Source organism: Verticillium dahliae, genomic scaffold, assembly GCF_000150675.1.
Source record: "Verticillium dahliae VdLs.17 supercont1.17 genomic scaffold, whole genome shotgun sequence".
Lineage (NCBI taxonomy): Eukaryota > Fungi > Ascomycota > Sordariomycetes > Glomerellales > Plectosphaerellaceae > Verticillium > Verticillium dahliae.
The window spans coordinates 778,518-790,022 of NW_009276936.1; the positions used below are offsets into that span (position 1 = coordinate 778,518).

At 56.1% G+C, this 11,505-nt stretch overlaps 4 protein-coding genes across 4 annotated transcripts in view; all 4 read right to left on the reverse strand.

Moving 5' to 3' along the window:
* VDAG_07735 (xanthine dehydrogenase) overlaps positions 1–1,071 on the reverse strand; it is a gene marked incomplete at both ends in the record, with an annotated part of 4,220 nt that extends 3,149 nt beyond the window's left edge. Inside the window, 3 exons of the mRNA XM_009656640.1 lie at positions 62–107; positions 182–832; positions 893–1,071. Coding sequence (XP_009654935.1) covers positions 62–107; positions 182–832; positions 893–1,071 — 876 coding nt within the window. The remainder of the gene's footprint in view (positions 1–61; positions 108–181; positions 833–892) is intronic.
* Positions 1,072–3,485: 2,414 nt separating this feature from the next.
* VDAG_07736 (Gelsolin repeat-containing protein) lies at positions 3,486–4,685 on the reverse strand (the record flags this gene model as incomplete). The annotated part of the gene is made up of 1 exon (XM_009656641.1): positions 3,486–4,685. The coding sequence occupies one exon, from the start codon at positions 4,683–4,685 to the stop codon at positions 3,486–3,488; it is 1,200 nt and encodes a 399-aa protein (XP_009654936.1).
* A 432-nt stretch (positions 4,686–5,117) lies between these two features.
* VDAG_07737 (uncharacterized protein) lies at positions 5,118–7,650 on the reverse strand (the record flags this gene model as incomplete). Its single annotated transcript, XM_009656642.1, has 3 exons — positions 5,118–5,403; positions 5,470–7,341; positions 7,475–7,650. The coding sequence occupies 3 exons, from the start codon at positions 7,648–7,650 to the stop codon at positions 5,118–5,120; spliced, it is 2,334 nt and encodes a 777-aa protein (XP_009654937.1).
* Positions 7,651–9,831: 2,181 nt separating this feature from the next.
* VDAG_07738 (glycerol kinase) lies at positions 9,832–11,505 on the reverse strand (the record flags this gene model as incomplete). The annotated part of the gene is made up of 2 exons (XM_009656643.1): positions 9,832–11,236; positions 11,372–11,505. 2 exons carry the CDS (start codon positions 11,503–11,505, stop codon positions 9,832–9,834), a joined length of 1,539 nt encoding a protein of 512 aa, XP_009654938.1.

Below are 11,505 nucleotides of genomic sequence, written 5' to 3' on the forward strand. Positions count from 1 at the left end.
TTTGAGATCGGTGAGGATGACATTGCCTCCAATCTCGAGGTGATCGTCTTCAAAGTCGTACTGCTGTAGTTCTGGGGATATCTCCGACAAATACCGACACGGGGATACTGCAATGCCTTGAACTTGATCTCAATCTGGGTTTCGGTGCTGCCGCCGATGATTTTGGCCGAGGGGTACACACTCTTGATCTCCCAATAGCTGCTGTAGAGTCACAGGACGGTACCATGTTTTCCGCTTGTTGCCGAATGCCAGAGGTCGCATTTCGTGCTTTTTGAGCGCCGGTGGGAAGATGAGCTCGGTGTCGGGGTTGTACTCGATGAAACCAGGAGGCGTGAATCGCTTGATGGGCTGGTCATCAAGCGCAGCCTTATCCATGCAGCAGCCGCCGCTCTTCTCACCATCCCCCTTCTCCATACAACATCCCGAGCCGCCCTTGGCAGTGGCTTTGCCGCAAGCATTGGAGCTGCTGAACGTCTGTGCCGCGTCGAGAATCGGCCGGTAGCCGGTACACCTGCAAAGATTACCGTCAAAGGCCTCCTCGATGTCGTCGTCGGTCGGTGACTGGTTGTTCCGCAATAAGGCGTATAGGCTCATGACGATGCCGGGTGTGCAGAAGCCGCACTGGCTTCCGTTGCTCCTAGCCACACGCTCCTGAGCAGGGTGTGGAGCCTCCGTATTGCCGATACCCTCGATCGTGATGACATGCTTGCCGTCCAAGCTGGCGAGTGGTGCCAAACAGGCGTTGACGCTCGCATGATAGATGGATTTTGTTGTAGGGTTGTACTGTGAGATGACAACAGTGCAGGCGCCGCAGCCGCCCTCACCACATCCTCTGGACAAGCTTCGTTAGCGCAGCTCGCGACCTCATACGCCGGGGACAGCGGGAACATACAGCTTCGTGCCGGTCAGGCCGATGCCTCGAAGGTACTCCAGGAGTGTCACTTCAGGATCAATCTCGTCCAGAACCACCCTCGTGCCGTTCAGGAAGAAACGGATCGTATCGTCGAAGTGGGTGGTCAAGGCACGGAGAGGGCCTGCGTCCCTCTCGGGTGATACAGCGCCAGGCGCCATGGTTGCGAGGCGTGTTTCAGCTGGAGCAGTCGATCAAATATGAGTTGCGGGAAAAGTATATAGTAATGAAGGGTATTCTCGATTTCAGAAGACACGGCCAAAGGGTTGGAGGAAGAGGACGAGAAGCGGAAGCAGGAGTCGGCACGCGAAGGGGATGTTCCCCTCTTATCAGTGGAAGCGACCGACCGTGGATGGCGGTGTCATTTGCGGCGGTCTACGATCTGCTTGTGCGCCGATTGGCATTAAGCAATCGGATAAAAAGTGTCTGACGGGACAGCTAGCTCTTTCTAGTAACGCTAATTCTTGACATGCTTCGAGGCGGTCGAGACTGTGGTGACCCGGGAGCAACAGAAAGATGGGTGAAAGCCAGAAATGGATTGGAGGTCGAGAGAACGAGACGAATCATAGCCGTTAGAACACTGCTTATCAGGGCCAGTCCCCTGCAATCGTTGCTCTCAACATCGCGGGGCAGCTCGCAGTGGGTCTGCGCCTCATGGATTGCCCCGCTGCGTCTCCCCACGTTCGGCCGGCTCCGTCAGTTGTGTCGTTTCGCGCGTCGGCTCCTTCCACCTGCATAAAGCACGTTGAGGCTGACTGCTTATTGTTGGAGGTCTAGAAGAAAGGTGTGTGTATTGGGAAGCTATTCTCTAGGGCAGGAGGGTGCCTGGAACTAAGCTATAGGAGGTGCCAGGGCACAGGCCACCTGGCATCAGGTGACCGCTGGAAGCCCCAGGCGAATACCACCAACACTTATAACGTCTCGCACCATGTCGGAGATACCTTCATTTTCCAAGTCTGACTTGTGAGAACGGGAGCAGCCACGGTGAAGATTGGTCTCCGCCCGGGATGCATGGCATCGCTGAACTTGCACAGGCGGCACCAGCCTCTTGAGGAGCCGTGCCAGACGAATGAGGTCCTTGTCCTTAAATCACAGCCGCCAGGTATAACCAGTACACATCGACTCGGTTACCATGCTTATCAATGCAATTATACAATGGGGGCTCCCAAGCACAACGTAAACCTTTGCCCGGTGGTGGTGGTAGCAGAGACAAACTCCTCGTCTCTCAGAAAATCGATAAATGACCGATAGTTTACGCAGTGGTCCAGACATGAAGGGTATTCGCCCCATAGGAGATGAATTTTGCTGCGCCGAGGCTATTTTGAAAATAATGATCAAATGGGTCCTTGAACTCTTTGAAACAACCTTCCATTCCGTTAACGTTATCCTGCAGAATAAGTAGGTGAATCGAATGTCTGTTCGGGCAAAGAGCCTCGAAGACGCGGTCAAAAGACTGCCTGGAGACTCTCAGCAGATCGGAAGGAAAACCGTTGCCACTGTTCCATGCGTTCTGTCAAAAGCCGCGTTTTCCATTATCATGAGAATTAGCAGGGGATCCTCCGGGATGAGCTATTTACTGGCTCAGCAGCCATGGATGGCGCATTTGCTACCCAATATGCGTTCCAACCTGCAAGATGGGCCGAACGATTAGCCCGGTGATCTAGGGTTCCCTCGGCTCTCAGACTACATTTCCGCGTCCGCGCATCTCTGATCAAAACCTCGATTGAGACTAGCAGTGAATCTTGAGAAGTAAGGAAAGTCGCCGAATACGTCAAGAGCATCAAGGGAGTTAACTAGTCAATACTCGTGATCCGTCTGTACGGACGCTTACTGCTCCTCTTCTCCAAGTCTTGAGCGATGACTTATAGATTCTTCTCGCCTTCATCCATTGTGATATACTCTGCTCATGCAACTCCCCCAACTCATCTTCATAAACCGGTAGGCAACTGGGAATGATGTTGTATATACTCACGGTACTTGTTGAAAGTTGTTTCTAAACTCTCGAGTGATAGCCTCATCAACCTTAATCCTCGCGCCAAAATTGGTATCCATTAGGTAATTCTCAGGTACAATATGACGATTATCTGGCCGATGTGCCTCTTCAGAGCCGAGAGTTAACACCTTCGTGATTACTTACATCTTTCTGATACCCGAGACCTACTTAAACTTGGAAGGTCAGGCACTGTAGGTCACGATAGTTACGCGAAGAAGTACATTGGTTGACAGAGGTCTGGGACTGGCACCCGGACGAACCCAGTTTCATCATCTGCATCTCTCGTGTTTACTTCGCTCGGTTTTGAAGACTTACTGAGCACATGTAGGAGTTGCGCGAGTGAGCCAGGTTGCCTGTACCCCATGAATACCGTCGAGCTGAACAGCTGCCTATGATTGCATGAATGGGGTCCGCCAATGAATGTGGCTGGTCAGCCAGTCTTACCCCAAGGCCATACGTTGTGTTTCTGACATGGCTCAGAAAAGGGATCATGATGTCTAGCAATCAAGGTTATCACTCGTTGTAGAAGACCAAATCTTGAAGAGCAGCATTCTCAATCATGCCATGCCAGCCCCGTCTCATCTATACACGGACAGCCTGTAGAAAAGCCCTGCTCTCATTGCCCTGGGCCACCTTTGCAATCGGAGTCAAGTAGGCATCCTCGCTGCCGGTCGCTTGCAAATGCTGAATATAACGCTGCGCCACCTTGAGCCAGCTTGCCTTCTCTTGCCGGCTCGCTCTGGACCCCTCCCAGACCCATATTGTCTTGCCGGCGTCATCCAACAAAAACACGTCACTGCCGTCTAGGTCCGACAAGCGAACGGAAGCGTCCTTGACGAGATCAAAAGCCAGCTGGCCCGATGCGTCGCTGAGGCGGAACAGCTTTTGCGGGAGCGAGGCCGCAGCGCCCCCACGCGTAGAAGACGTGGAGGCAAGCGGCTTCGGGCATCGGAAACCGTCAACGGGCGCGTCGTGGCTGCCGCCAAGAAGACCGACGACAACCCTCGCCCGCGAGTCTGACTGCGCAAGCACCTCTGCATCGACATGCTTCTCCAGCTTCATATCGTGGACCACCTGCGCCGCCTTGGCCTTCTCCATGGGACTGCACTTGCCACCTTGCCACACCCAGATCTTGTCGCCCACGTCGAGCACAAAGACGTCCTGCTCGTCGAGGCTGCGCCAGGTCGGCTCGACCTCGACCACGACGATTCCACTGCCGGACGCCGGGTTCTTGAAGACGCGCAGCAGAGTGAGAATCGCCTCGGGCTCCTCCTTCTCGACGTGGCGGAAGCCAGACTCGACGCCACCCCTCCTGATGTTGATTCTGGGGAACAGCCTGAGAAACTCGGCTGACAGGTTGGCCTGTGTCTCGCGGTACTGCGTGGCTGCGCCGTGCAGAAACTCATCCAATTCCACAGTCTTGTACGCGGCCGTGCCGGCCTCGTCCTGCGTGGTGTGAGCACCGAGCCAGAAGAAGATTTCGTGGCCCAGCCTGGGCTGGCCGTCTTTGTCGTCTCCGAGTTGGTACGAGTGGAGGACAATGAAGCTGTCACCGTCATAGAAGGTGCCATACTTTGCTTTGGGCCAAGGGATGACCTCGAAGCGCTCGATGCGCCAGATCAACAGACCTGGCTCGAGTCCAACTGTGCCATCCTGCCAAGCAGGTTCAGATGCCGCCGAGTTGTATTTCACCTTGTGGTCGAGATCGGTGCCTATCAACTCGACATTGCTGTCCTTGATGTCGTATTCCTTAAGGTGTACCAAACCGTGATTCGGAGCCATGATGGGTAAGAGTGTCCGAGAATGATGAAGTGGCAATTGCAACGATTGGAAGAACACGTAAAGACAGCAACGAGGACACGTTCAATGGAGGGAAGAGTTCGAAATGCTCGTCTGCACTGTCAACTGAAGACTGGAGAGCTTCAACGGAGGTGGGGTCTTGTTCGTCAGCTCGAGAGCTCGTGCGGGGATGCCGCATGCGATTGGATGAGCCCGCCCATACGCCCCTTTCCCTGCCCTCAATCGCAGGTCCAAGCATCCTTTGTTGTCGCAGTGTAAATGTAACTAAGATGATGCGTAGAAATCCTGGTTCGCGTGAACCTTGAAATGTTTCATTCAACCAAACGCCTTGTTCCAAAGGAAGGATATCCGTACAACGCCCAACGAAAAGTGTCAACATAGCCTTCATCATCCATACATGTATCAATCTGCCTATCAGCTAAACGGGCTCGCGAACCCCAGCCAGTCTGACTCGGGGTCTGGCATTCCGTTGTTTCTGATGTTCTCGCCCGCGCCGCCCATCGCCTTCAGTGCTTGCGAGTGTATGAGGTTCGTCTGGCTGTTCGGTATTGTGATCACGGGCTGCGCGACTTTGGGGTAGTTGAAGAAGTCAAAAACATCCAGGTAGTCCAATTCGCTCAATGACGTGACCTGGGTCGAGGTCGGCTCGGCGCCGGACCTTCGGGTTGTGGACGTTAGCGTCACCAAATCATGGGCGCTCCTGAAGCAAATCGTTAGCTTCCGCCGCAAATGTTCAGCCGGGCCGGGATCCCTTGGGCGGACTTACTTCCTCATGGCAGTAAATGTCATGTCGCCCTGTCTCCCCCTCTGCACGACTCGTGCAAGGATTTTGGCGTAATTGTCAGCTACTTCCCAGTACCTCCCCACATGTTGGAGCGTCTCAATGAAAAAATCGACGCGCGGGTCTACAGGGCACTCTACGGTGGCAGCGTGTACGAGAAGTAGTCTGGCCGCCACCCACAGCGAGAATGCAAATGGTGGGCCGAGCAAATCCAGGCCGTTCGCGTCAAGCACATCCTGGGCGATGTCGCCAAGACTCTGCACAGCTGAGAGACATCTTTGCATCGCATAATGCGACGGCACGAATATGTTGGAGCGGATAGTCGGATACGCTGCAGAGGAATGGAGCCGCACAACCGATGTGACAAAGGCGCTGTGCAACATGAACCAGTTGGCCACGCGACTGGCTGGGTCCGAGTGACAGAGGGCTGAGATTTTGCTATACTCGCTGGGCAGGCTTTGGAGCCAGTTGTCGAGTGCGCGGTCGAGGATGCGGTACCTGTTCCGCCACCGAGCCATTTCTGGCGACGAGGTAACATCGATGGGTACTTTCAGAAAATCGTGCACTCGACTGAGGATACGCAGAATCTCGCAGTGATAGGAAAAGCTGCCGAGGTTTTCTGGTCGGTTGACCATGTGTGTAGGTGCACCATGTTCGGGCGACCAGGTCCATGAACGCGTTTCCACGGGAACGTTTCTCGAAAACAGATCGTAGGAACAAGGCAGGCAACGCTGCATCTTGCTATCCTCGAGCATGAAGTCAAAAGTTGTCGTGGCAATGGTGGCGTAGCGGTCAAGCAGGTATACCATCCAACAGAGTCGTCGCCGACCCTCGTCCTCGATCCAACAGTCAGGTGGTGCGTTGACGACCCGCCGCATGGAGCCCGTCTGCGGCATATCTTCTGCATCAGCGGACAGGAAGACGCTGCTCTCTTCACAGAGGTCGAGTTGCCTCACATTCTGCGCGATGAGGGCCAGCAGGTTCCAGCCTCGCGGCCCGTTTGATGTTCCCAGCTCGTCCAAACAGAGTATGACCAGCGCTCGCAGTGCTTCGACGCTGACTCGTTCCATTGCGTAAATCTGAACTGTGTGCTTGGACACGGCGTGGTAGTGGGCCTTCATTTCTGGCGAAAGGCGGGGATCTTTGCAAAATCGTAATGTCGTGGCCACGATGGCATGGAGCAGCACTCGGTCTGCTTCGGTGAGAGAGGTCGAACCAAAGAAGGCACCGAAAGTCGTCTTGCGGTCGAGGATAGGACACCAAGTATTGCAGTGTTTAAAGTAGAGGTCGACAAGTGTGTAGACAACGTCGTGAGGTGGCAGATCCGTGCCTGAAGAGATCGAAGACGGCTCTTTCGGATGTGATGGAATTCCCGAGGGATTGTTGAAGGATTCGCTGACTGACAAATTCAGAAGTGCCTGTACCGATGTGCGGTCACTTCCCGTCTCCTGGCCTTCGCCGGTCTGCCAGAAGGGCTCAGAGTACACAGTCCCGCGTCCTTGTGACGATGGCGTCTGACCTGCCAGCCCTGGGGCCGGGCTGATGACGCTGCCGTTGGCGTCGGGATGGCGGAAGGCATCGATCTGAGATGAGGCGTGGTTGCCGATGGCGGGCGAGAGGCCGGATGAGACGGAGGCAAGATGGTCACCGGCAATGTGATCCTCGACACGTCGGCCCAAGGCTTGCAGAAGGGCATCAATCCGGTTCACCTTGGCCTCGAGCTCGAGGCTGAAGCCGATGCGACTTCCAGGCTTCTGCCTCTCGAGATAGACACATGTCCTGTTGTGACGGGCACACCAGGAGCAGGCAGGCTCGGCGCGATCACACTTGACCTTTCTCGCTTTACACAACTCGCAGCTAAAGGCCCCGTCAGCATTTTGTTGTTGTCATTGGGTATTCTCCTGCCTCCAGAGCAAGCTCGGAGTGGACACGCTGTGAATGGGGCAAAGCCATGATGATGGTAAGGATAGTAAAAGACGATGGAACCCACGATGTCTTCTGGTACTTGACCCGCTTCCGCTTCCTCGGTGTCGCGGCCGAGGTGTTATTGGGGGCCGACTCCTCACCACTGGAGGCACCAAGGACGTCGGGCTCTTGTTCGCCCTCGTCGTGACTGAAGCCCGAGTTCGCTTCCTCCTCGGGCACGCTGTCCGGACGTGCAGTCATGTCTAACGTGGTAGTCCCGTGCACTGGAGGGACCAACTCCACATTTTGCGACAAGTGAGATTTGGGAGGTATTTACTCTGCTGCAGTTGCGTCTGGGGGGGTGGGAGGAGGCGACGATGTAAAGTATAGATAGGCTGGACCTCAGAATGGATGATGGATCTAATGGATCTGGATGGGGGTGGAGAGTGAGTTGCGTGGTGGCGTCTCTGTGCCTTCGAAGATGGGGTCTGGTCAGGGTGTCGGTGGTGGGAGTTGCGACAGCCCGTGACCGACGAGATGGGAAGGGGGCTTGCACGTTGATCCTTGGCGTGACAACAGCGGACGCGACGAAGGCACGGCAGAGGCACAGGGCAGGTGAAGGAAGGCGTGGAGAAACAACGGCAAAGTAGGTACCTCGAGGTAATGGAAGGCAAAGGGAGGTGAGGTAGCGCCTAGGTAACCTAGGTAGGTAGGTAGGCCACTACAGGGCGCACACACATTCCCTAACGGACAGGGCCTGAGGAGCAGCAGTCCTCGGTGGGGTTAGCCTCTGCCTCTTGCAGTCGGCCGTGGGCTTTCCGGGGCAGGTGCCAGGGCGGTTCCGGGCGAGTTAGGCACCTGAAGACAGTCATTTCGGGCCTTGAACCCCGACTACAGCCTGTGCCGGCGAGGGCTGGCCTGCTCTGGTTTGGTGTCAGGGAGGGCTGACACCCTGACACCGGACCACAGACAGCGAGGGCGGCTTTCCGACCGCCCCAATGGCCTGTTTGCTTGGCCCAGTATTTCTCCTCCTTTTCGCCGTGCTGTTGCTGACGTGACTCCATGTTGCTTGATAATGACTTGTGTGGTCTCTTGTCTTCCTTCGCGTTGTTTCTCCCATCATACCAAGGTCCTGGTTTCTTCCGTTGCCCCGACACTAGTGGCGATGGCTGCCCTCTTCGAGAAGGCTTTGGATGAGACAATCGCCAGAAGCTAAATTACCCACGGCATGTGCACCAGAGGCATCAGCCGTGAACTGCCTGTCTATCATGGAGGGTCGAGGGGGACTGCAGCAGGCTTCGTTTGAGCATAGTTGGCGGTAGGCGGACGGGAAGTGGGAAGGTGCCTGTACCTACGACGCAGGATGGGATGGACGAAGGAGGGGAAGGGATCATCACAAACGGGGTCAAAGAATGGAGAATCGAGACAATGTACAGGTACAGCGCCTACACCCAACTGACGCACCATCACCCAAGTACAGGTAGGCTACCGAGACCTGGCGACGACCATCAGACAAGATGGTTCCTTCACGGCGCCGCTTGGTCTGCCCCACCGTTCTCTTCGAAGTTGCGCAAGGTGGCCCCAGCAACACCGAGCAGACTCCGGATTGAGATGCAGGTACGTATCCACGCTATCCTCTCGGTGTTTTGCTCTCCCCTGTGTCGCCCCTGCGGCGTGGCTGCGCCCACCTAAGTCTGCCTCGATGTGCCTGCATGCGCGTGCCTCGGCGCCTCGCGTTGACAACGAGGATCATCCTCATATCTAGGTACATAGTAGCTGTCGCTCCGCCGCCCACCAACGGCCTCATTTCCGACAGCACGTGTTTGCTCATGGAACCAATTCTGGAGAAGCCTATACACCTCCATCGACTGCCGTTTTCGCAGCAGCCTGTGCCAGCTACATCGGCCGTGAAAAGATCACGATTTTTGTAAATCACCCCGTCTTGGAAGTCCGAGGCACGCACGACACAACGTTGCATCGTCACACCCCGCTTCAGCACCCTGGTGGTGCGGCACGAACCACGAGTAAGCCCTTTATGATTGGGCATGCATGTTTTGAGCCTTAGCAAAACCCGAGCTGCAGCGAGCGATCGCATTGACCAATAGCATGTTGCGTCCTGATTTCTGATCTTCATGAGCACATCAACCTTGCCGCATCTCACATGATATTGTGTTAGATCTGGGCCTAAGGTAGGCAGGGATAAGATACGAAAATAAAGTAAGGCAAGGGAAGGTAGATAGATTTTTGTCATTTCCATCGATACATCTCCAACGGCAAAGATACCTCGTGGGCTACAAACGACGCACTAGATACATACAACAGATTGGTCGCCGACCATGGTATATAAACAAGAAAAACAAAGTTGCACCGATCCCATCCTTCCCGTCATGACGTCAAAAGCTTCCCACTTTGAAACCCCCCAGTATGCCCGCGTGGCATAGTTTACTCATTGGCCCAGCCGGCGCTCATCTGCACGGCCTTCTCCCACTTCTTGAAGCGCTTGGCCGACTCATCGTCGTTGATCTGAGGCTTGAAGATGGTGCGGCCCTCCGTGTTGGTGTTCTTGAGGTCGTCAAACGAGTCCCACACACCGACGGCGAGACCGGCAGCGATGGCGGCGCCAAAGGCAGTTGTCTCGCGCATGGCGGGACGGTTGACGGGCATGCCGATCAAGTCGGACTGGGTCTGCATGATGAGGTCCGAGTTGCACATGCCACCATCGACGGCAAGCTCGGTCAGAGCGGCGCCACTGTCCTTCTCCATGGAGTCGAGAATGGCCTTGGTCTGGAAACAGGTAGCCTCCAGAGTGGCGCGGGCAATGTGGCCGCGCTTGGTGTAGGCGGTGATGCCGAAGATGGTGCCACGGGCATCGTCGATCCAGTAGGGGGCAAAGAGGCCGCTGAAGGCCGTGACGAAGGTGCAGCCGCCGTTGTCCTCGACCGTCTCGGCCAGGGCGCTGAGCTTGGAGGACTCCTCAATGAAGCCGAGGTTGTCGACGAGGAACTTGACACTGGAACCAGCCACGGCAATACTGCCCTCGAGGGCGTAAGCGCAACCGCCCTTGTCACCGAAATCGAAGGCAATCGTGGTCATGAGGCCGTGGGAGGAGATGACGGGCTTGTCGCCAACGTTGTAGAGGAGGAAACAGCCGGTGCCGTAGGTGTTCTTGGCGAGGCCGGGGAAGAAGCCCTTCTGACCGACGAGGGCAGCGGACTGGTCACCTAGAACACCGGCAATCTTGGTGCCCTTGAGCGAGGTGCTGGCCAGGGAGCCATAGACGTCGCTGTCGGCAGAGCGGACAATGGTGGGCAGCTGGACCTTGTTGCGGTCGACACGGAACCAGTCAATGAGCTCGTCGTCGTAGGCACGGGTCTCGATGTTCATGAACATGGTACGCGACGAGTTGGTGACATCGGACACGTGAATGTTGCGGGCGGGGCCGCCGTTGAGCTTGTAGACGAGCCAGGCGTCGACGGTGCCGAAGGCCAGGTTGCCGGCATCGTAGGCGGCCTTGACCTCCTTGACGTTCTCGATCAACCACAGCAGCTTGCTGACGGAGGGGTATGTGGAGAGAGGCAGACCACAGCGCTTGGTGAGCTCACCGGCGCCGAGGCGGTGCTTGAGACGGCGGACGAGCTCCTGGGCACGGGTATCGGTCCAGACAATGGCATTGTAGAGGGCCTTGCCCGTGTTCTTGTCCCAGACGACGGTCGTCTCGCGCTGGTTGGTGATGCCGACGGCCTTGATCTGGCTCTTGGAGTGGCCCTGGGTCTCAAAGGCCTTGACGGCGCCGTCAATGCACGTCTCAACGGAGGAGATGAGCTCCTCAGGGTCATGCTCGTGCCAACTTCGCGTGTGTCAGCAAAGGGTGTGTGGGGGGAGGGGCAGCGCCCACTCGGTCGCCTCGGCACATTGGCCCACGACGACCGACAATTGTGGTTTCTGACGCCCGGGTTGGAGGGGGTAGTCCACTGAAACTCACCCAGGCTGAGGGTACAGCTGCTTGAACTCGAGCTGGTGCGTCGCGACAACCTCACCCTTGGGGTTGAAGATGAGGAAACGAGAGCTGGTGGTGCCCTGGTCGATGGCACCGACGAACTCAATGTTCTTCGACAT